The 24,537-nt window shown below is 43.7% G+C and overlaps 1 protein-coding gene across 6 annotated transcripts in view; it reads left to right on the top strand.

The window, feature by feature from the left end:
* lrba (LPS-responsive vesicle trafficking, beach and anchor containing) overlaps positions 1-24,537 on the top strand; it is a 183,672-nt gene that overhangs the window by 12,947 nt on the left and 146,188 nt on the right. For all 6 annotated transcript variants that reach the window (XM_079728923.1, XM_079728920.1, XM_079728922.1 and 3 more), the window contains exons 2-19: positions 926-1,157; positions 4,088-4,188; positions 6,360-6,455; positions 8,652-8,773; positions 9,788-9,914; positions 10,910-11,029; positions 11,314-11,460; positions 12,052-12,249; positions 14,401-14,534; positions 15,176-15,284; positions 16,248-16,400; positions 17,220-17,388; positions 18,005-18,084; positions 18,543-18,605; positions 19,393-19,490; positions 20,773-20,865; positions 21,809-21,917; positions 22,553-22,634. In XM_079728923.1, the coding sequence (XP_079585049.1) occupies positions 926-1,157; positions 4,088-4,188; positions 6,360-6,455; positions 8,652-8,773; positions 9,788-9,914; positions 10,910-11,029; positions 11,314-11,460; positions 12,052-12,249; positions 14,401-14,534; positions 15,176-15,284; positions 16,248-16,400; positions 17,220-17,388; positions 18,005-18,084; positions 18,543-18,605; positions 19,393-19,490; positions 20,773-20,865; positions 21,809-21,917; positions 22,553-22,634 (2,233 nt within the window). The remainder of the gene's footprint in view (positions 1-925; positions 1,158-4,087; positions 4,189-6,359; positions 6,456-8,651; positions 8,774-9,787; positions 9,915-10,909; positions 11,030-11,313; positions 11,461-12,051; positions 12,250-14,400; positions 14,535-15,175; positions 15,285-16,247; positions 16,401-17,219; positions 17,389-18,004; positions 18,085-18,542; positions 18,606-19,392; positions 19,491-20,772; positions 20,866-21,808; positions 21,918-22,552; positions 22,635-24,537) is intronic.

Below are 24,537 nucleotides of genomic sequence, written 5' to 3'. Positions count from 1 at the left end.
ATCTCTCGTATTAAAGATTTGAGTGGATGATTCTGTTGTTACCGATGGCGGCTTACTGCAAACGTTTGACCCCGTATATTTCAGTCTGCTCTTTCTTTTCCAAAGAAGGTCACTGTTTTGTTTGATGGGGTGTAGGGCTAATGGTGGAGTTTTGTATCTGGGATGGACCACCCCTTTAATGGCACACGCCGCTATATAATTAGTTTTTCACTTTTGCACAACTATACAGTTAATCTGCTCTTGCTCATTTTAATGGGACAGTTTCTAGCAGATAGTGTTGACCCGATTTACCCCATTCTCGGCACCCAGGCACATCCTGCCTGTCTCTGAACAAAATACTGTTATTTATTGCCTTAATCTTTTGAGGATGTTGACAACATAATTGTTATTTCCTTTATCTCCTTCTTTTGTGCAAGGTTCATAATATAGCTGTCTCTGTGGCTGGCAAGCAATCACAAATGACAAATATGAAATGTATCGCTCATTTAAATTATTCCCAGACAAAATGGACATTATATATCTGCGATAGATCACCAATTTCACCCTTCCCATCTCTATGATAACATTTCTCGTTAAATATTACTGGTAAATAATTGTATATAAATTTTGACTTTGAAATATGTACACACTCTGGAATAGAAAAGAGCACACAGGGTTACCTCTGTGTGACCTTACCTTGAACACTGTCACTCTACTTTCATGATTAAGCCCTGATCCTTCATCACTTTAGTACTACACACAAAAGCATGAAAAACATCCACAAACAAACAGATCTACTGCCGATGAATGCACTCCAATGCTACACCAGTAATCAAAGTTTCCTTTTGCAGTCGGTTCTATGAATGTGTACATTTATTAGTTGTTTACCTATTTCTTACCCAACCCCAACTCCTCCACTCTCCCTCTCCACCCTACCCACCTGCAGCTGGTTGGCGGGCAGTTTGACCTGGAGATGAACTTCATCATCCAGGAGTGTGAGAGCATCGTTTGCATGGTGGAGCTCCTCGACCAGTGTGAGCCCACCTGCCAGGCCGAGGTGTGGAGCATCTTCACGGCCATCCTGAAGAAAAGCATCCGTAACCTCCAGGCCTGCACGGACATGGCCCTCATCCAGCTGGTGCTGCAGCGAGTGGCTTCCACCGACAGCATGATCGCAGGTAAAGAGGACCCGCCTTCGCTCAACGGCAACCAGCGCTTTTTGACGAAACTGGCATCATTAATGCACTGGGATCGGTTGGTTTTGTAGTGCAGTGCTACCAAGGTTTTTTTTAAGGAGCGGTATATCTCTGTGACAATAATAGTTGAACCTAGACATTACCATAATATATGCTTGTGTACATTCCGACCAAGAATGGGCAAGGCAACACATACTTCCGAGAGTATGCTTTCGAGGATAAGGAAATAACGGATTCTCCTAATTCTCCTAAAGGACTGTCTAATCCACTATTGTTTTTCAGTTACAGGGTTTTGATGGTGGGATTTGATGGTTGTTCTTTCGCTGTTTGCTGCTCTATTCATGTTTTGCTAATCAAACTGCTTGAGTCAGTTTTTATTGTTAAATTATCAAACTCCAATAGCGATGCCATGGTTACGGCCCACTGCAACATTGTGATACTTTTTTTAGTACCGTTGTTGTGTATGAGTGCCTCAATTGAAAAGCTGTATACTAGGCCACGAGGATAAAATAAAGCTTGATATTAGAACTCTACTTTGAACCAGAATATGTCAATAAAAGCTTGTTATAAGAAATTATTGACAATGTAAAAGCCCTATATTAGCAATCAATGCTACAAATAAAAGCCTCATGCTGTAGACCACAATAAAAAAATAAATGGCGATGGAAGATGCCCATTTATTGTCCTTTTAGAATCAAATCAACTCTGGAATCAACACATAATCCAGTGTTTTGTTTAAAATCTGATGTCTTGCTTCTTTTGTCCCAATCCTGGAACGTGTTCCTTAAAACCTCCAGTTTCTGGCTTTCCTTCCATTTATAAAAGGCAAAATCCCTTCCATTGTTCAATGACAATTGAGGGTGATAGATTGGACACTATTACCCTGTGTAGTCTGAAGCAGGCCTTACTCCTACTGCTTCTGTCTACAAATTGGTCTGAATTAATCCTCCTGGGTGCGGCTCAGTGAACATTTGCCTGCCAGAACAGCGTTGGCCCAGAGGGATTGCTCAGTCGAGCTAGAGAAATGGAGTTTGGCTCTAACTAGGTGGATGCAAATACAGATTTTATTCTTTAAGCAACATGCAGAACCACGCAGAACCCTTTGTCTGTGCATGGACTTGAAAGTGTTCCTTGCCGTTGTCAAATGGAATGAAACTTATTGGGGGTAAAATGATTCATTTCTCTGTGCTATAAACTGGCTCACGTACTGAGGAGACCTTTGGACAAGGGAGGGCTTTAAAGGGGCAGTGCACAGTGGTGCAGCTCTGGTTAAAGCCGTCATTCACTGATGTGCAAGAAGAACCGTCAGCTGTGCTGAGTGCTGCGCAGCGGGAGAAGTCCAGGTCACTGGGTGAAACTAAATGAGCTCCAGAGACATACAGAGGCACGTTAACATCCCCTGTTAGTGAAATGGTTTGGTCCATCAGTAAATATACAAGGCCACATGGAGTCATGAGGTCCGCCAACATGTAATAATTGAGCCATCGCTAGGGCGAACTGTTCCTTAACACTATCAAATAAAGCAACTGAAGCCTAACAGCTGGTCTAACAAAACCTTTTAGTTGTCTTATTATCGCGGTTTTTCACTCGCATGTGGCTCCAAACAAAGGTCGACCAAATTAACCCCCTTAACATCTTTTACTTCCGGCAAAAAACTGTTGTTCTTGGATCCTCTGTACAAAAACTATAATTGTGAATCGTTGAGGGTAGAGCGTGGGCCGACATATAAACATTAAAGTGCTAAATGTGTTGTTCTGTGTTCTGAAGTAGCCGATGCCTGTTCAGTGAAACAAGTATGCAGGGGTTCGGTTTTGTTAGGGGGAAGGGGGCGCAAAGTAACTCGGTAATTAAGAGTCTCTGAATTAAGAATAAAGCATTTACTCATCTCAGAGAAGTTCTCAACAGCTGATTTTGCATACAGTTGTATTTAGTTTCTAATTGTATTTTTTTATTTCTAGAAAAATGACAGAGGTCCGCACCTCGGTGACTCCATAGCTGGCTACGGGCATGAGCTTAATCTGCCTTACGTGCTAGGGGTATTGTACAGACCTGGCTTTGTTTAAAGGCAGGCTCTTCTTATCTCATATCGCCATACACGTCTTTTTTATTAAAGAGTAACTTAACCCCAACCATAATCAAGCCACAGGCTGGACATGGTCTCTGTTCATAAGATTACATTCCTAACTGGCCATCTTTTAGGGTACAGAAGTGTCAAATCAAAATAACCATGGTCTTCCCATAGATTATTCCTGTGGATGGATTCTTTCGTGTTTTGAGTTGTGGTTTGTGATTCTGCAATTGAATGGGTGTTTTAGGAATATATTTTGTCGGGCTGTGGTCAACCAAATACAATATTGGTCTACTGAAATTCAACCAACTCTGTGACCAATCGATTGGTCGACCACAGCGCATTCTACTCTCCCTGCTAGCCTAAATATCAGTGCTAGCCGAATCGCTTAGGGCAAAGCTTCAACATAAAGGGGTACACACGCCGGACGAGCCAGGGAGCGCTGTGTTAAGTAGCGTCGCTATTATATAGACAACACACGTCAGCAATTGTCTGACCAATGAGAATTTGGTCGAACAAGTGCATATCGATCAACCCATCGACCAACCGACCAGAACTGGACAGCCCCAAGATTTTGAGAATCACAATCAGAAAGGATCTGGGACACATTGAGAAAACACACCGAGTCCTGAACTCTATCCTCTAGTCTCCTCCATAATGAGATCGTACATTTAAGTTGATCATGAAGAAGAGCTGATAAGCTTCTCTTACGTTTTATATCCTTATTTCTGAATGAACAACACAGTGATTCGACGGATGATTGTTCATTGAGTATTAACCCCCTGTATTTCCACTGTCTCTGTGTGTGTGTGTGTGTCTGTTTCTGTGTCTGTGTGTTGTACAGACCTGTTGGTGGACATGCTGGGAGTTTTGGCCAGCTACAGCATCACGGTGAAGGAATTGAAGCTGTTTTTCAGTAAACTACAAGGAGAGAGAGGCCAGTGGGTAAGTGACCTTCACGCAGCACAACACCATGGTTGTCCACAACCATTCCATGTCTCAGGAAGGCTAGAGAATCATAAGCCCTGTCCCTATAAGTTGCTGAAATTATAGTCTTTTGAAATGCAGTTCGCTTTATCCGACACTGAGATGGTCCACAGGTCTTCCTACGTGGCTGGAACCTAAAATCAATGACATTATAATATCACTTTTCATCATTTTCCTTTTGTTGGCTGAATGTTCGTGAATGTCATGTATTTATTAATTTGTCAACCCCATATAAATGGTTTCATCAACCCATTAATAGACTAACACACTTACCATTGGGATTCGTCTACTGGGGAAATATAGTGGAAGTGACATCTGGGTCAACATGGGAGGACTCCGACAGTCGGAGTGTGTGTGTGTGTGTGTGTCAGCAGAAAGAATGTGCTAGCAACACTGGATCTGCCCACCTCCTCCTATACCTCCATCACCACACGGATCAGATGATAACACAAAGCAGCTCTTTAGCTCTGAACCGTCTGAACGCTCTCAACAAAGTGACGAAATTCAGAAATTAAATTTGGATTTCACCAATTATTATAGATCAGGGGTCAGCAACCTTTTCAACTTGCAGTGCCATTTTTGCATTTTCTCGTTAATGAGTGTGCCTTTAGCAACAATATATTAAAAATTTAGCTGAATTGTGACACAGCGACCAAAAACATTTCCAGAAGACCTGGAATTGTACTATTTCCATATAGTCCACAATCATGCATCAACATTTTAAATGTTTTTTGGATTATTATATGTGCAACATGGGTTTACAAATTATAATTACATATGTCCCATCTTAAAACACCATTTTCAGAAACTCATTCAAAAACATATTTGCACTGTGAGAAATGTAAAAAACAAGAATATATGAGAATGTTGGAACCATCCACATCAATATCTTTAAGACATGTACAGCTTTGCAAAACCATGTGAAGGCGATGCATAAAGGCCACTTGCAACAATATTTTAAATATTTTCTTCTCTATTACTCACAACATAGGTTTAAAAACTATTAATTGATCCCATTTCAGAACACTGGTTTCTGTAACTAATTTAAACATATTTGCACTGGGAGGAAATGCCCAAAACAGAATAAAGTGCTGTGATTTTTTTAATAATAATAATAAAATAAAAATTAAAAATACGTTTTTTTTTTTTTAAGTGTGCAAATGATTATGCTGCCCCGTGCCAGTGGTGGCACGCGTGCCTAGGGTTGCTGACCCCTGTTATCGATTATGTAATTTTGTGTCCTATAATTGATTTGATGTCACATTGGTGCTGTGATATGTTGTGACTTAACTCATTGACCAATTCTTTTTTTTTTACATATTCATTTAAGTTCAAGATACTCAAAGCGCTTTACATGCTTGACAAGTATGTGTTGGCAGGGGAGGGTTAGGGTCTCGGCTACATTTGTGTAGTGCAGAACACAATGAGGTATTAAACAGATTTTTGTGTGTGTGTGTGTGTGTGTGTGTAATGGATCCGTGACAGCAGGCTTTGATGTCTTGAAGGAAGAGTGAGTGTGAGAGGCAAGAAAGCGAGGGACAGAGAGAAAAGCAGAGTAATGGAGACAAAGTGGGACCCATGGATCAGTAGACTGCTGCAGCTGTCAAAGACATTGGGAACGTCTGCTTTGGTGGCTCTCCTGTTCCACCTTGTGCTCTAGCTCCCCCACTTCCTCACCATCTCCCCTCTCTTCTTATCTCCCTTTGAATCCCAATCTGGGGCAAAGACAGTGAGGCTGGGGAAATACTGTAGTTTGAGTGGAGATGAGGTTGGACCCCCTAACGTGTACATCAACTACATAACTTTGACTTGTGGTAGGAGCTCTGGCGACGGCATCATAAACTTGGCTGACTGTTTCTGGCACACGTTATCTCGTCTCGTAGCTAATTCCACTGGATGTTCTCGTCTCAAAGAGGAGATTTATTCAGAACAAAAAATCAATAATATATATATGAACAGATGATTCCTAAGCACATGTGACTGAGTACTCGGGTGAGTTGGGCTCGGGGCTAGCTGCACATTTGTGTTCCGGTTAAACTTTGTCCAAATATTTGTGTGTCGTTGTGATGCGTCGGTTTGTTGGTGTCTAGTACGCTGTGTTACTAAATGGTGGTGTTGTGTCGTCTCAGCCTCCCCACGCGGTGAAGCTGCTGTCGGTGCTGAAGTGCATGCCCCAGAGGAACGGCCCGGACGCCTTCTTCAGCTTCCCAGGGAAAAGCGCAGCTGTGAGTATGCCAAACGATGCAGCACACGCACGCACACACACAAACCTGCATGCATTACACACACGCACGCACACACACACACATGCATGCAACACACACACACGCATGCAACACACACATGCAACACACACACACACACACACACACACACACACACACACACACACACACACACACACACACACACACACGCGCGCGTTGTACTCTTGGCGTCGAGTGGCCTCTGCATGTTGGAAAGGATTTGGGTGACATCATTGCTCAGAACCATGTTTGTCTTTCTTCGGAGCGTCTCATAAGAGCATCCGTGTACATGAGTGAGAGCTATTGATGGATGTACGGGCAGTGATGAGGAGTGCATTTGCATAAAGCCCCTCTCCTCCCAAGCACCTAGCGACCCGGAGCCCTTTTGTCTATTGTTGGGGCCCGAGGAACAGCTGAGGCCTCCACAGCCCGTCTGTTGAAATGTAGGCTGAGGGGGAAACATTGTGGTTATTTGTTGTGACAACATTCGGTGGCATCTTAGTCGGCGGAGTAGGAAGCTGTTGCCGTGTCCAGTAAATATATTTGACATACAGTAGGACAGTAGGACAGACAGGTTCACCGGCCCAGGGAAGCACACTCCTTGCCAGGGAAATCCTCCTTGATCTTCAATTTCAACAAGTGAACCTAAAATATAGAGTAGGCAGGACTTTTCCTGTGAAAACACTAGCCACTACCTCTGTGATTTCCGGGGCAAAAATGCTGTAAAAGGCTTACAATTTCCATCTTCACTTAATTTTTATGAGCCAAAAACCGGTAATTCCTTTTTGAAAGAAGAACTCAATAATGTCTTGGTATTTACTTAAGCAGCCTCAGTCTCTTAAAATAGGTTATGTTAAATTTGGCAGCTGCGCTGTGTTGAGGTCTTAATAAACCAAGGCTCTCTTAAGCAGCATTAGTCTGATAAACGCCCCAATGGAGACAGAGTTAAGCTTCAGAGAAAAGCTGGACTGTCGGCTGTCAAGACTGTGGCTTGATTCTGCAAATGTTGGGCACGAATAGAATAGTATTTATATTATTGTTAGTCTATAACCATGGTTTTGTTGGTTCTGCACTGTTTGTGTTTACTTAACGTGTGTTTTGTGTGTGGCTTACTACGTACAGTTAGCATGGATCCCCCCTTGTTGAACCGTGTGGTCTGTCGGCCAGAGAGGGCTGATATGGCGTCGTGTTAGGAGAAAGGATGTGTCTGTCTTGGTTGTGCATTGTGATGTGTGTGCCCCTTCACATGCACACACTCACAAATACGATGCCATCAGTAAAATGTTCCTTCCTCTTCCTGTGTTTTGTTGCTAATGAGACAGGAAGACCAAACACACATGCTCCAGGGAAATTTGTTTCAAGTTTGTCCTCTGGTTAGGGTTTTCACAGGAAAAATCCTGCCCACTCTGTATTTTAGGTTAATTTGTTGAAATTATTTATATGGTTTCAGACCACATACTTAAGAGCCTACTGAAAAAAGCCAAGCCCATAGTAATCCCCTGCTTGTCTCATAGCCAACCCACTCAATGATGCCAAAAGCGACAATGTTTCCCCCTGCTCACAAGTATTATCTCTCTAGCAAATGGCAGAAAAAGTGCCATGGACACGCATTGCCAACCCAAAACTGGATTCACAAGGCTCTGCCGCTGCTTTGGTCAGCACTACTTGTCGCCTGTCTCTCCACTGTGTATCTGCGTCTATTAATGTATTATTTATTTGAGAGGGACTCTGGTAGTCTATTTTCCGTGGCTTTGTTTGGCTGTTGAGTCTTTATGTTATTGTGGTCGTTTACGAGGGACTGCCGCTGGGCACCACGACCCAAAGCGTGGTTGGCTCAGTGGTTTCGCCTCCTTTTCTTCTGTTTGTACCGCTCTCCGGTCGAGCTGTGTCCCTTGATCACTGTATTCTTGTGTTCTTTTTGCTATTCTAGTGATGTTATGTCTTGTTCGGTTGAGCTGTTTTTAGGTTTTTAGTGATAGACGTACCCTTGCTCACGCACCCTTATGTTCAGGGTGAGGGTCCTAAATACTAGTCGGCCATGTTGATCCCCAGTAGGGATGTTGCAATAAGACATTACATCTGATCTGTGGGTCATTATCGTACTAGTTATGGTATTCCCTTGTCATTATCGTACTATTTATAAGCCATTGCCTACCCTTTCTCTCTCCTTACCAGGCGATAGCGCTGCCTCCGATAGCCAAATGGCCTTACCAGAACGGCTTTACCTTCCACACCTGGCTGCGCATGGACCCGCTCAACAACATCAACATAGACAAGGACAAGCCTTACCTCTACTGGTATGTAGCCGACAAACGGCACAGCACATATTCACTTTAAACCTTTTAGTGTAGTTTGTTGGTTCACCTATTTAAATGCGAATACAAATGGAGACAATGCCAATTTCCTATGATGTTGAAGTTCCAATGTTGGATTGAAATACTACAATGAATAAAACATGAAGTAGTTTGTATAAACTGTAAATAGAGGTGCATTTACAGTTACTTAGGGTTTGGGGTGTGAGAGTTTTTGTGAATTTATAGGCAGGAAGTACATTAGGAAAAACAGGACAGTAAATGCAGCAGCTTGACAAATTAAATGCCTATTGCCGTCCTCTCCTGGGATCCGGTTATCAAGGACTCCACTTGCTTTTGTTTTTGAATTATCTGCCGATGCTTAAAGCCCTTCTGTGTTTATTTATTTGTTCTAATGAGGTATTGCTGCCATGCATTTTTGGCAAATATGTGAATTAGCACAAAATTGTTCTTTGGCAAAATGTGACATATTATTTATGCAAGCTAGTGGTCTACAAACTAAACTATCCATGTTAAGCATTTTCTATATTCTAGAATTATAATAAAAGTTTTTTACCCTGTTAGAAATTAACTGCAACCAAACTTTTTGGAAAGAGAAGGAAGTGACTTTAGTTTGACGGCATCTTTAATCATTGCCAGAAATGTAATTTATCAAACAAGAATCTGTTGGGAGCCCTTGTTGAAAACAATGCCAAACCCAAGCAGCTTGCTAGCAAGCCCGGGGAATGTGCAATAACATGCTTCTTCGGCCTGCTGCCTCTTAAAAATAGATGAGTTCACTAAATCACATTGCCCAAGCGCTGCTACCACAACAACAATGATCATTCACAAAACGGAACAATGATGGAGCTGTTTTTGTTCCCTTGTCTCCCCCGATCGTTCAAATCGGTGGCATTTATTTTTTTCCCAGTTGGGTGGATGTCTGAAATCGCCACGCTTTTTGATGGTCTGTGTGTGTGTTTGTGTGTGTGTGTGTGTGTATAAATGTCCTTTTTCCAGCTTCCGCACCAGTAAAGGCCTGGGGTACTCTGCCCACTTTGTGGGCGGCTGTTTGATCGTGACCTCGTTAAAGGCGAAGGGAAAGGGGTTCCAGCACTGCGTGAAGTACGACTTCAAACCACAGAAAGTAAGTTAACAGGAAGGAACGGAAAATCTCTGAGAGAGAGGGGTGAATCACACTGCTCAATTGGTCTTTCACAGGGGATAACCCATGCGAACATATCGCCTAAATGTGATTCAAGAATATGAAAAGTACATCATTATTATATATGTTTTAGATGATAAAATCAGAATATCATATTTGCAGTCGATATTCATAATATTAGAGTATGTTATGTATGCAAGTGCACAACAACCAAATGTTGACTCTGAAAAAATAAGAATGGATTCACTTTCAGTATCAGAAGAGCTACAATTAGTTTGGTATGTTTCAGGGTTCCTAGCCAGCAAAAAATAGCAATGACAAATGATGGAGATGTCCAATGGACTGAGCCCACTGCTCCTGCCAGCTTTACACTAAAGCCTGGTACAGTTTAGAGCCGTCCGTTGGCTACGGCTAATGAGAAACGTCCGCCGTGTGCCCACTCTGGGCGTAAGTCCCACCTAGCTGTCACACACAAACTCAAGAGGGACACGGGGGAAAGAAACTAATTTTCAACTCAACTCTGGCTTAAATTTAATCGGTTCATTCATTTCTGGAAGTAACCATGACAACCCCCTTCGTGATTGCTAATGCCGCTAACCTGTTTCACCTTCTTTACAGAGTTTGATTGAAAGTGTGATCTACAGTAAGATGGGATTTTAACTGGAAGGGATTTGGTGGTGTACCAAATCTGTCTGCCGGGAAATGTTCAAGGAGGAAATGACTTTTAGTTATCATACTGTACATATTATAAATGCTGAAGTGTTCATGACAGCCTGCCTGTGTGTCAATCTCTGTGTGACTATTCAGTCCTTGTGAGACACGATTATCCAAAGCATTCATTTCAGGTATAGTGAGGAGCACGTTTTGGCTTATTGAATCTTGCTCAAGTATGCCTAGAAGGAAGACAGCGGGCATTGGGGATCAAACCCAGTCCTTCTCACAGTAACCACCAGCCTGTCCTGCCCGTCTTGTTGTAGTGGTACATGGTGACCATCGTGCACGTGTACAACCGCTGGAAGAACAGCGAGATGAGCTGCTACGTCAACGGAGAGCTGGCTTCTTACGGCGACATCACCTGGTTCGTCAACACCAGCGACGTAAGTACTGCATCCTCATATAAAGACCAACTTGAACCAGTCTAAGAAGTACATTAATTTCATGCTTAGTTGTGATGGTTATTTTAAATTGGATTCATTCACAATGTTGGCCTTTCTGGTTTTACCTGTCCACTTGGATTTCACCTCCATCCCATTATTCTTTCCTACCTTCCTATATTCCTTCCATACTTTCTTTATTCATTGCTCCCATGCTGTCTTTGCTCTATCCATCCATCCATCCATCCATCTATTCCTTCTTCTTCTTCTTTCCTTGTTTGCTGCAGACATTTGACAAGTGCTTCCTGGGCTCTTCGGAGACGGCGGACGCCAACCGGATGTTCTGCGGCCAGATGGGGGCGGTCTTCTTGTTTGGCGAGGCCCTCAGTGCCGCTCAGATTCTGGCCATCTACCAGCTGGGTCCAGGATACAAGGTTCAGAACACTTCAATCATTCACTTTCATTCATTTGTTTGTGATGCTATGATACATGCATGCATGAAGGCCATGAAGGATCATGGATGTACTGTATTCTGCACTCATTCGTTCACTTGAATTAATTTGTGCATTGAACAGGTTAGACGTACTATGAGTCCTCTTTACTCATTCATTAATGAGTTCATGCATTTATTAATAATGCATGGTTGGATATACTATTTGTAAAGACCTACTTCTTTGTTGTTATGAAGGAACTAGAGGTTATTATTTATGCAGAAGAAGATCATACTCCTTGAAGGTCAGGGTAGTGGAGTATACGTGACCAAAATATGTTTGACTTCCTAATTGGCTTTGAAGTCCTGGTCAGAGAAATACAATATCAAGTTCAAAAAATATTGGAGGACGTTATGTTTGACGATATGAAACTGGATCAAAAACATCGACAACATCAACATTCTTTGGGGAAGATGACAATAACGGCTTATTTTGATGTTGTTTTTGTTTGTCTTTTATCTCAATCTCTCCATTTCTCTCTCTCTCCCTCTCCCCCTCACCTTTGCCCCCGCCCTGACTCACCCTCCATCACAGGGTACATTTAAATACAAGGCGGAGAGCGACCTGCTGTTCGCCGAGCACCACAAAACGCTGCTGTATGACGGCAAGCTGTCGGGCAGCATCGCCTTCACCTATAACCCCCGCGCCACCGACGCCCAGCTCTGCCTGGAGTCCTCCCCCAAGGACAACGCCTCCATCTTCGTGCACTCACCCCATGCGCTCATGCTGCAGGTACACCAAAGCGGAAACTAAGCAAAGGGTACAGGCAGGAAGTCTGTGGTTTTCGGTTTGCAGAGGTGCAAGTGCGCTTGATGCAGCACAGTGGGGTGCTGTAAGTGCCACCCACGGGTTTGTTTTTGAAGTCAGTAGCGCGCAGATACAATATCATAAAAGACTTATCAGGACGATAGGATCCGGATGTACAACGGGGTTCCTTCGGAGTCCCTAAGTGTTCTCCATCCTTGGGTTCGGGTTCCCCTTATACAAGGCTTAGAAGGTCTCATAAAGAGTGTGTATGCAAACAGACTCATGATTCGAGCCGGGAGTGAACGACTGCTAATCCCTGCGGCATTAATATCGCCGCAAGAGTTTGATAGTTTTGTAAAAACAATGTGTGTGTGTGTAGAAGCAGATGCAAAAAATTGCAAGACGTTTTGACCGCTAACAATGTCGGGCCTAAAAATAAGGTTGAGGGCAAACTGGGATCCAGACAAATGGCAGCGACTGGTCCGACTAATGGTCCAATGCACAGCACAAGCCAGAGTGTCGGCCCTCCCAGCTCACATACCTGATGTCCGCCTGTCTCCCCCGGTTCGACCGTGCTAACGATGCGGGGAGAGGCAACACACGGCTCATTAATATAACCCTGTGTGACGTCGCCATATCTCGTGCTCTGTGCCTCGGGATTTTGTGCTTAATGCTGTTAACCTTGGCTATTACATCACTGCTGTTGTTAATTTTTTTAATTTTTTGCTTGACATGCTACCAACCTGAGTAACCTTGGTCCTCTAAAATCTGTGTGTGTGTGTGTGTGTGTGTGTGTGTGTGTGTGTATGTATGTGTGTGTGTGTACTGCCCTGGGATAATGCATATGTCACACTTGGCTTCTCCTCACTTTAACTGCCTCATTAGGGACACTGCGCCACAACCCAGTTGATCCTGGTCAGATTAGTGCGTCTTGAAAAAGCTGCGGATAAGCACCAGCTAGCTGCTTCAGTTCAGGACAACACGCATGGCTCGGTATCCAATGCCGGTACAATGCAGACCAGGCAATTCTTGATTTTGTCTGTAAAAGTGTTTTTGATTGGATCATTGTGTTCTAAAATGACGATCTGCACCAAGCGAGGCATCGTGGAACACATCTCACCCCTACTCAACGCATACATTTAGAGAATTTCTTACATAAATATGCAGTGTTATTATAGGATATAATGCCGGCAGTCCTGTGTGCATCGGAGCACCTCCCTGCATGTACCACACAAATTAACACACACCTTCACTTCAGGGAGACCCCTTAACTATTTGGTGGATACAGAATGGATGTCACTGTAGTTATCAGGTTGTTGTTCTTACCGGTCTGACGCCAATATGGCTCAACCAATCCCCTTCGACGGCAAACACAAGCCATCGGCACCCTGTCACCGTGGCAACCCATCTCTGTGGCAATTAGCCGTGCCACCCAAGCCTCGCTTCCGATTTGGTGACGGGATGGGGCTGAGGACAGGTGTGTTTCATTCCAGGAAGTCAATTCCCTCTATGTAATCACAGTTTACTGGTTCTTATTGTTTGCTGAGAACGTTGCCATGGAAACTTACCTCAATTGTAATTTTTTGGCAATTCTAACTTTATTGAACAAATGACACATGCTGCAGCGACACATCACCGGTTTAAATTTGTTTCCGTCATGGGGATGTAAGAACAACTCATAAGGTTGAATGAGACTGTTTTATGGAGGGGTGATACGTTTAACCCTCGGTCCCAGGCCTTTTCATCTCACGAAGGAAGGTCTGGGACGGGGTGCTTCAAACTGGCGTTATTTGGGAGAGAGAGGGTGGGACTTCCATGCATGCTTCTGAGGGAGCGATATCCTTTAAGTCGCATGGTTTGAGTGGTGAAAGGGAGCCTACGATAAGATATCTGTCTCTGTTATATGTTTCAGATAGAACTCAATGTCTTCTGTGGTTCAACTTTTCATATTCTTATTCTTCCACCCAGGGCAGTGATAACTAACGTACATAGCTCCTAAGGAGTAAGAAAACACAAATTGCATTACGGTAGACGGGATAAGTGATAGAATTGATGACTCCTCCTCTCAGCCTAGTATGTTTTTGTACACTTGAGGTCGTGTTTGGTTTATGTGTTGTTGTTGTTATTGTTTCCTAGGATGTGAAGGCAGTGGTGACCCACTCGGTCCAGAGTGGGATCCACTCCATCGGAGGAGTGCAGGTCCTCTTCCCTCTATTTGCACAGCTGGACTGTTACCAGCCCTCCAGTCAAGAGCTGGATACCTCCGTCTGGTAGGTTTAATCATTCACTGGCTCACTCATTCGCTCAGACACTCACTCACTCTCTCACTCACTCACTCACTCACTCACTCACTCACTCACTCACTCACTCACTCACTCACTCACTCACTCACTCACTCACTCACTCACTCACACACACATTTACCCACACAAAGACGCACACAATTGTTTTCCCACAGATGGATACCCACACGCACACATGCGCAATCACACAAAGGCACTGCGACACACACGGACATACACACACACACAGCTATTAGTATTCGGCCTACCCTTTTGTTATAACTTTAAATGAGAGGATTAAAAGTAACCCATGGTGAGCTCCATTAATGTGATGTTGCACTACACTGGATCGTGCTGAAGTCATCATTTTGCTATTCTTGCGTGCCGCTTGGCACGACTCGGCCTCATGACCACAGGGCCTATTTGTGTGTGTTGTGTTCACAGCACCGAGGTGTCCACTCAACTGTATTCAATGTGATGCAGCCCAGAACCTATCCCCCTCCCCTACACACCCATGACACAGCAACCTCATTCTATCAAAACGTGTAGGAGTTGGAGCAAGGTTCAGGCCAAAGACACATTCCTGTTGTCTTATCTCTGTCCCTCTGTCCGTCTCTCTCCTCTCCTAGCTGCACGTTGCTCTCCTTCGTCATGGAGCTGCTGAAGAACTCGGTGGCCATGCAGGAGCAGATCCTGGCCTGCAAAGGCTTCCTGGTCATAGGCCACACTCTGGAGAAGGTGAGAATCACCAGCTTATCAGTGGTTCGTCCAAATGTCAGCTTAAGGACACCATTAAACCAGTGTAACGACCGGAGTGCAGCATGCTGGTCTTGTGGATCGAAACCCAATCTATACTTCTAGACCGTGACCTATTAGAGAAGGAGCTACTTTCCTAGTGGGGCCTGGGAAGCAGTTTCAGCACCAGGAGATCCAGACAAACCAATATTATGTTCTCTAGATGCATTTAAATTGTCAAGATGCACTTCAATTCCCTCAAGCGCTCACTCTACGGAGAATGGCCCACCCATCCATATAATAATGTGTATTGGCTGAAAAGGATATGTGCTACATACTATATCTGTGGGGCCATTAATATGCTGCTGTGTACCACATCTCCCCTTGGGAAATTAACAATAGTGAATCTCTGTCATTACGATTAGACTATGTTGGACTGTTATTACCTTCCCCTGTCAGACACACGCAAAGACTTATGCGATGCATTCACACTCCCCAAGATTTTAAGGGGATGTAGTGATTGGTTCCTTGTGTTCAGTCCCTAATGTCCACAGCCCACCTGTAGGCTTGCTTGAGAAAAATGCCCAACCACACACAGTCCACAACTACCTCCGACACAAGTGACATGTCTGGAAAAATGAATCCAACAATAATCTTCACAAATCACAAATCATACATCCTTTGCTTTATGTGGTCAAGAAGGTTATACCACAATTCTAGTTGATTCAAGCAGTGTAATGTAAGTGAACTAGCACTGTGAGAAGTTGAACCTTTTGAGTTCTTCTGGTGCCTTCCTCTGGTGTTTTTGACAATGTCATATCTCCCTTTAAAAGTTGTGTATTGTCAATGCATCATTTTAGAAGCTGGGTAATAATATGATCATGGTTCTGTTAGTGAACTGCATTTTGGATCGCGTGCCCTATCTCCATATCCCTCCTACGGCAATGCCTGCTACCTGTTATCCAGTCTTCCAAGATGCACGTGACGCGGCCGGTGCTGGACATCGTCCTGGCCTTCGCCCGCTACCTGTGTAACCTGCAGAACGGCGTCATGCTGCTCAAACAGCTGTGTGACCACATCCTCTTCAACCCCGCCATCTGGATCCACGCCCCTGCCAAGGTCGGACACACACGCACGCACACACACACACACACACACACACACACACACACACACACACACACACACACACACACACACACACACACACACACACACACACACACACACCCAACGGTTGTCGCGTATAAAGATAAATATGCATAGACACGTTACCAGCAGCCATCGTCCGAGTCCCCTCTGTGTGTCTGTGTGTGTCCTGGGGAGTGGAGCCTCGCTAGGCCTTCTACCTTAGAGCGATGGTTGACATCTACATGAGCTGTCCTTGTCTTATGTGCTTGGACCCTGTCAGCCATCCACTCACCCTAAGCACACACACACAGCCCACAGAGATGCATCATTAGCATTTTACCCTGGCATGACTGAAGAGAGCCTGCAAGTTTGTTTTCGTCCTTGTGGCTGCCTGTCTGCGCATGTTTGTCAAGTGTGTGTGTGTGTGTGTGTGTGTGTGTGTACGTAAGTGAGTGAGTGCACATTCATGTGTGTGTGTGTGTGTGTGGGGGGGTGCACATTTGTGTGCGTGTGTGCAAATTTGTGTCTGCGTGTGTGCATATTTGTGTGTGTGTGCGTGCATTTTTATGTGTGTGTGCGTGCACATTTATCTGTGTGTCCGTGCACATTCATGTGTTCGATGATTAGCATTTTACCCTGGCATGACTGGAGAGCGCCTGCAAGTTTGTTTTCGTCCTTGTGTGTGCCTGTCTGTGCATGTGGGTCGTGTGTGTCTGTGTGTGTACGTAAGTGAGTACGCATTCATTTTGTGTGTGTGTGTGTGTGTGTGTTACCCTGCCAACATCTGCTGTGTCCGTCCCTCCCCAGGTGCAGCTGATGCTGTACACCTACCTGGCCACGGAGTTCATCAGCACCGTGACCATCTACAACGCCGTGCGGCGGGTGGGCACGGTGCTGCAGGTCATGCACACGCTCAAGTACTACTACTGGGTGGTCAACCCCCTGGACCGCAGCGGTGTGGTGCCCAAGGGCCTCGGTGAGGACCACCATGACACTATACGATAAGACGTGATGTACAGGGCAGTACTACAAACACACGGGCAGAACGCCAAGCTGGGTCTCTTCATGACAAACCACCCTTTGCGCGATGTGTGTCCAGTATTCATGCAGGGGTAGTATTAGGGTGAGGATGTTTGACTCCCAGCTCATGGGTTAGGGGTCGAACCGCAATGTCTGCACTCTACCTGTATGCATCCTTGATTTTTGCCCTGACCCCCACCCTGCTCCTTCCATTCCATATGTATCATGCATTTATTTGAAATAATGTTGGATATTTATTAGTAATAAATAGTATCCTGTGTATAGATGTAAGAACACCACACCATATCACATTGGAAAGTGGATTTATTTTACGGTAAATGGTAAACTGATGATGAGTAAATAAGTCAGCTATTGACATATCACATTCCTTTTTATCTTTTGGGCCCTGCCACTTCCCTTTACTTTACCAGCCCCAGCCTTTTCTAATCTATTAATGCCCACAAAATCAACAGTCTGTCATCTGCAGCACCCTGTCATGTTTTCTCCAATGCTGATTTGCTGGCTATCGTCACAGTAGGGTGGATCTGAAGGGTTCTCATTTGTCTTTTCAGATGGGCCCAGACCGACCCAGAAGGAGATCTACTCCCTGCGAGCCTTTCTGCTGTTGTTTGTCAAGCAGCTCATCATGAAGGTAGGACAGCAATTCATTCATATATGCAAAGCCATCTATTAGGATGAAATATTAATACATGGAGAGTGTCTGGGGCATTATCCTTTCAAAACAACATTGAGTTATAATAATAATATATTAGAATTGCATGGCAGATTTTATTGACCAAATGGTGCTTACACATGCACATTTGTGCAACTAATGCATTATGAATCTGATAGTTAATTGGATTTGTAAGATGGAACTATTGACTTGAAATCAGAGCAACATTTAGTGCTAGAAATAAGCTTAACCAGGAAGAGTATAGCTCGTTTTTGGTTGAAGATCATGGTACTATACCGATTGGATGTACTTGTTTAAATGTTGCCTCACTAAAACCATGGTACATTTTGCTGTTCCAAAGACGTGTGGCAAAATCGTTGTCATTATTTTCAAACCTTTGTAATGCAATGAAAACTGTTTTGCGTTTTCAACTGAAGGATCACGGTGTGAAGGAAGACGAGCTCCAGAGCATCCTCAACTATCTGCTCACGATGCATGAGGTAGGAGTGCTTTTATCAGCTGCCATACCCATATCACCACCAGATGGTGCCAATACCTTATCACTGTCTGACTTTGGACATCTTCCCTCTGACGTTCACATACACAGTACTCTGTACAAAAAATAAGAATCACTGCAGCTCTAATTCTGCCCATCACGTTTTGTACCGAAGCAGGCATGTTTAGATCGCAGCGATGCATAGGGTTGTAATGAGTGTAAATATAATAAATCCCAGCAGGACCTGGAAGGTGTTTACTACACCGCTCCGAAACCCACTGTCACACAGAGCCTCACGACTTTATATTAGAAAATAATCACACACAATAAAAACACATTTATTCCTCATGAGCTCAAATCAAATGGTAATTTCTCCCCGTTCTTATACAGGATATTTTAAACTGATCCTAAACACCAGAGTGTGCCTAAAGCGACACTGTAGGGAAATGAAAGTACAGAGAGAAAAATACAAATCCTACCATTTTCAAATAATATTCGGCTTCTTTTTCCTTTTTCTTACTAACTCAATTATGATAATAACAATGGCCTACTTTGACGCCATTATATGAGAAAAGCTAATACCACAAAATTACGTTTGTGTATTTTTTCCCTATGAACCCACTGTCGATTTTGACAAAATTAGATCAGAAAAGCAAAAACTCAAATTCAGTTTTGTGCATATTTTAGTATTTACCATTAACAACCTCTCGGGTGACATTTGGAGGATGGCCGTCTTTGACGACATCTCCTCAGAAAAGCTCTATAATGGCCCAATCCTCTCTGTGCTCCAGGACGATAACCTCATGGACGTGCTGCAGCTGCTGGTGGCTCTGATGTCGGAGCACCCCGGCTCAATGGTGCTGGCCTTCGAGCAGCGCAACGGGATCCGGTAACCTGACCTCCATCCTCCCCACACCTGCCTTAGATCCTCCACGTTCTCCCCACACCTACCTCAGATCCTCACTGGTGTCCCCCAGCACCTCAGAACCTTCTTGTTCTCTTCTCCGCGCCTCCCCCCCCCACCCCCCCACCCCATTTTACCATCCAGCTTTCATAATGCCTCAGGTTATGTTCCAGAAAGTAGCTTGTTCCAGGGTTAGATTTGTCTCATGAAAATGAAGTGATGATATATTTCAAAATAGTTATTCATTACATTTCTGCGGTTATATTTGTAGAATGTGTACAGTTGGTTTGTTTAATTAGAGGTAATTACAGTTTGCATTGCAGTTATTTATTCAAAGGTTATATTCTCTCTATGCAAATAGAGTTTGCTTATTTTAAATGAAGACATAATTGTTTTTCAAATAAGAGTTGTTAATTCAGAGGGAATATTTGTTAAAAGTATTCAGTATCTTTGAATAGAGTAATGCTTGTTTCGGTAATTGTTATTTCTAAAAATATTTCTTACATGCAATCTCCATGCAACATACATAAAACAGTTTTCTTGTTTAAATTTAATAATAATTGAGAAATAAAAGTTATTTCTTCAAAGCTTTGTGAAATGCAATTACAGTTAGTTCTTCATATTAACAATGCACATTCAAAAATTTAACCTGAGACAAACTATCAAGTAAAAAGTGCAATATGTACCTCATTTTATGTTGAATATTAATATCTTCCAGACGTAATATAACCTAAAATCTACGGCCTAGTCTATGATTTTATGTTTTAATTTCTCTGTTTGTTATTTTAGCTTGACCCCTGCGCCCTGTCTTTGTGCTTCAATGGAGGCTGCCTGACACCAGTGGGGCAATAAAGATGCTTTACTAGTTTAATTTGAGTCTCTGGAAGCTGCGGAGATGGGCCCGTGCTCTGATTTATACAGCTCATTTAAATGCTCTGCCTGGCTACCGCCGCTCCAGGAGAGAATAGCAGGATGGTGTGTTGCGGGTGAAACATTCACTCTTAGCAAGGCCAGCATTCACGGTGTCATCCCCAGATATTCAAACACATTGGATTTAATGTCTGAATTATTTATTTTTTTTGGAAAGATGTTAAATTATATTCTTTTATTATGAGTATTAAAACAATTATTATTGTTTAAATTCTATGATGGTGACTGTTCAGCTGCTTGAAAATGACTTGAATACAATGTGTCAATAATGTATTGGATGATTTTTAAATGCTTACTTTACTCACGCCAATGGTGTATATTATTGTTTGTTTAACAGCGTGATCTACAAGCTACTCGCGTCCAAAAACGAAGCCGTTCGAGTCCAGACACTGAAAATCTTGGGCTACTTTCTCAAGCACTTGCAACCAAAGTGAGTAAAGACATTACAGACTGTGTTGTGTCCCTGTGTTCCCAAGGTTTTCCTCTCCTAATGCGTTACTTTACTTTTATATTCCACATTATTTGTTGACCTCTCTAAAGTAAAATGTACAATCAAATATTATTAATACTATATAATAGGTACATTTTTAGCTCTTAGGTATAGAGCAAATGAAAGTGAATACAACCAGTAACTTATCACCATGAACTATGGCCTGCAGCCTAGCTAGCTCCCCCTGTAGCCTACAGCGGCTGCAGCAGTAGCATCGGTACATATAGGGTCTCTTGCCCCAGAGCACAGAGAGTGTTGACTCTGGGACTTTATACAAACCGTCCGCGGGACTTGAGCCCAGACCCTCATCCCTCTCCCCGCGGTGGGAGATGAAAGCGAAGCGGCACAGTGCTGCTCCCACTTAAGTCAGCAGGAATCCTCCTCTTCATTTCCCCTTCATGTCAAAAGTCTGCTGGAGCCCGGCTCCAGTTGTACAGCTTAAAACCTAGTATGTGCTCTTACTTTGGCGGTTTCCTAGAAGCTCCCAGCTTGGCATGTCCCAACCCCTGCCATAAGAAACATTAATGTCGTAAATACAGACTGGCTACAATCGACAAAGCGATTTCAGCAAATGTGATATAACTGAGTGATCGATTCTAATAGAAAATGTTATCACAAATTATGATATAAAAAAAAAAAAATATATATATATATATATATATATGTATCTGTATAGAGATGGATAGATAGATACCTCAATTATAATCAATGGATCCAATACAATGGATCTAATACAATGGCATTACGTTGATAAATCATATTGGTGTGATATCGGACATCTGCTCATTGTTACTTGATACTACTATGGAGCGAACACTGTAGGCGTAGATCAATACATAATATCCTTCCCTGTCCTTTGACCGGTGCCCCCGCTGCTCACCAGGAGGAAGGCAGAGGTCATGCTCGGTCACGGCCTCTTCTCGCTGCTCAGCGAAAGGCTGATGCTCAACTGCAGCCAGGTCACCATGACAACCTACAACGCACTGTTTGAGGTCAGTCCCCCCCCATGTTGCACTCCACATGCATTTTGTGTTCACACGTTTTCATGTTCTGTTTTGCTTACTGATAAGAATGAGGTATAACCAAGACTACCGATGTTTGCACATGTTTTGCACGATAATATTTGAACAAGGCCACCACAGGTTAAGGATTTACATATTTGAGCCATTATTCTGTTTTGTTTTGCCACCAACAAGAATGTTGAATAGACAATAACACAGACGCACAAGTCCTGCACATACACATTTGAGCTATGATGCAACTTAAGGTTATGGTTATGCATATTGGATCAACTATAAGATACACAAATATGGTCTACTGTGGTTGTAGTCTGTCTTCTGTATGACTGGAATATTGTAATTATATTATGATGTATAACAGCACATATCCACAATACACTGAACCGTAACCACACACGCACAAACACACGCACACACACACACGAAACATCCCACTAAGCTCCATCCATCTTAACTTGATCAGGACCAGGTTCTGAAATACAATTTGCAGTAAAACGCTCCATTCTTCTTTGGATCCACAGTCGGTCGCACGTTTCCATTGCGTGTTGGATCTAAGCGTGTTTATCTGTGACTGGAGTAAACCATTTCTCTTCTGCTCCCAACGACAGATTCTGACGGAGCAGATCTGCACCCAAGTGATCCATAAGCAGCACCCGGACCCTGACTCTTCCGTGAAGATCCTCAACCCACGTAAGTACCCCCCCCCCCCCTCCCCAGAGCCACCACCACCTCCTCTCTGCTGAACAGCTCCCTGCTGTGAATGCACCAGGTACAAACCGCTCCGTGCTGCACCAGGAAGAGAGTCTTTTCCCCCCAGGCCCTCCTCTACTGCTATTGTTCCATCCCAGCGCACAAAAGAGCCAACTCAGCTATTATGTTTCCAGTTAACTACTGATATACGCATTGCCAAAGCATGGAGCTCATAATTTTTTGTGATAAACTATATATATATGACGACCCACTTCTGAGTCTGCTGCGGTTTAAATAAAACACATCGTAATCTGTGAATTAATTTGGCTTCGGCAGTTTAATCATATATTCTTTGTAATATCTTTAACATTCATACAAAGGTATTAAACACACACCTTAAATCCCTATCTAATGCATATATTTACATTATACTCCAATATATAAATATATATATATTTTTTGTATTTCTTATGCTGAGATCACAATATGTGAGATATGTACATGCACAGTATATTCTCGCATAGCATTATAGGGAGGGAGTCAGGCTTATTTTAAATATGACGCAACATAATGAGCTGAAACAGAACCATTGAGCGGCCTCGGTGTTCCCCTCCTACTCGGCAGCAGTACTTCCAGCTCATTACTTACCTCCAATTTCAGACGTCAGCCCGCAAAATATTTTCATATGTGGAAATCAAAGTCTTTCGTCTTTGGATTTAAGAGGAAGAAAGAAAATCTCACTCTCTCTCTCCTTCACTCGCTCATATTTCCAACACACACACACACACACACACAAAAGCACATGCAATTGCAAAACTTTGATCAGTTGGAACTCGATCGCTGGGAAGAATCACAACCCAGGTTTACTTCCAACCAGCCTTAATCTGACAAGGTACTGCTGTAGTCACACGTTGATTATCTTAAGCCTTTATTGTGTTAGAAAAAAAGCAGCCTCCCTTCAGCCCGGGCCGGGGCGTCCCAGACAGGCCGTATATATCATGGGGAAACCCTGCCCGGGCCCTTTAGCATGCGAACACACGCTATGCAGCACAGAGCCTGGGTCTGTTTCTCCTTTGCCGTGCCTTCCCCTTGATTTAATCTGCGACCAGGCCCCAAAATGGCCCCCTGATTGCAGTCTTTAGTAACGTCAGAGCCAATCAAACAAACCGAGGAAGTACCGTTTCCCTCAAATTAACTCGAGGGACGGGAAGCGAGAGCAAATGGGGAGGAAAAAAAAGAGACAGACGGAAAGAACGAAAGCAGGGGAGGAAGAAAAGGAGTACAAGAAAAAAAAAAAAAGTGCTACGCCTCTGTCCTCATTCCTGGTGCATGCTGGGGTAATTTTCTGGCGGTAAGGGTTCAGCGACTCATAATTTGAGTGACTAAGGCGTAGAAACAACAGAGCTGTGTGCAGTAGGGGGTGAGGGGTGGTGGGGGGGGTCGGTGGAGCACCACGGTCTGGCGAGAGACGGGTGAAACCCTAGCCCCGCAGCCCGTCTCCCCACTCAAGGCAAATGGCCACTGACATTGTCTAGATAATTCATCTAAACAGTCAGTCTCTTCGGGTTAACCCGCAACCAGGACCTTTCCGAGAGGGCTCGTGACTCAGACTCTCCAATTGGGAACAATACCTAAACTATAACGCCGGGGTATTAATCAATGACAGGACCCTTTTTGTGCATGCATGCATGCAGATGCATATTTCCGGGTGTCTGCAGGCGTGGGAAGCAGACGCCTTGTCACGCAGTGATTTACACATGTTGAGATGTCTGAGTCTGCTGTTGATGTCTGGTCCCCTACCCCCCTACCCCATCCAGCTACCTACCCCATCCACCTACCTACCCCATCCAGCTACCTACCCCATCCACCCCCCTACCCCATCCACCTACCTACCCCATCCACC

This window comes from Pollachius pollachius (genome assembly GCF_949987615.1).
Source record: "Pollachius pollachius genome assembly, chromosome: 2".
In the NCBI taxonomy this organism is placed as follows: domain Eukaryota; kingdom Metazoa; phylum Chordata; class Actinopteri; order Gadiformes; family Gadidae; genus Pollachius; species Pollachius pollachius.
This window is presented reverse-complemented; position numbering and strand designations above follow the sequence as displayed.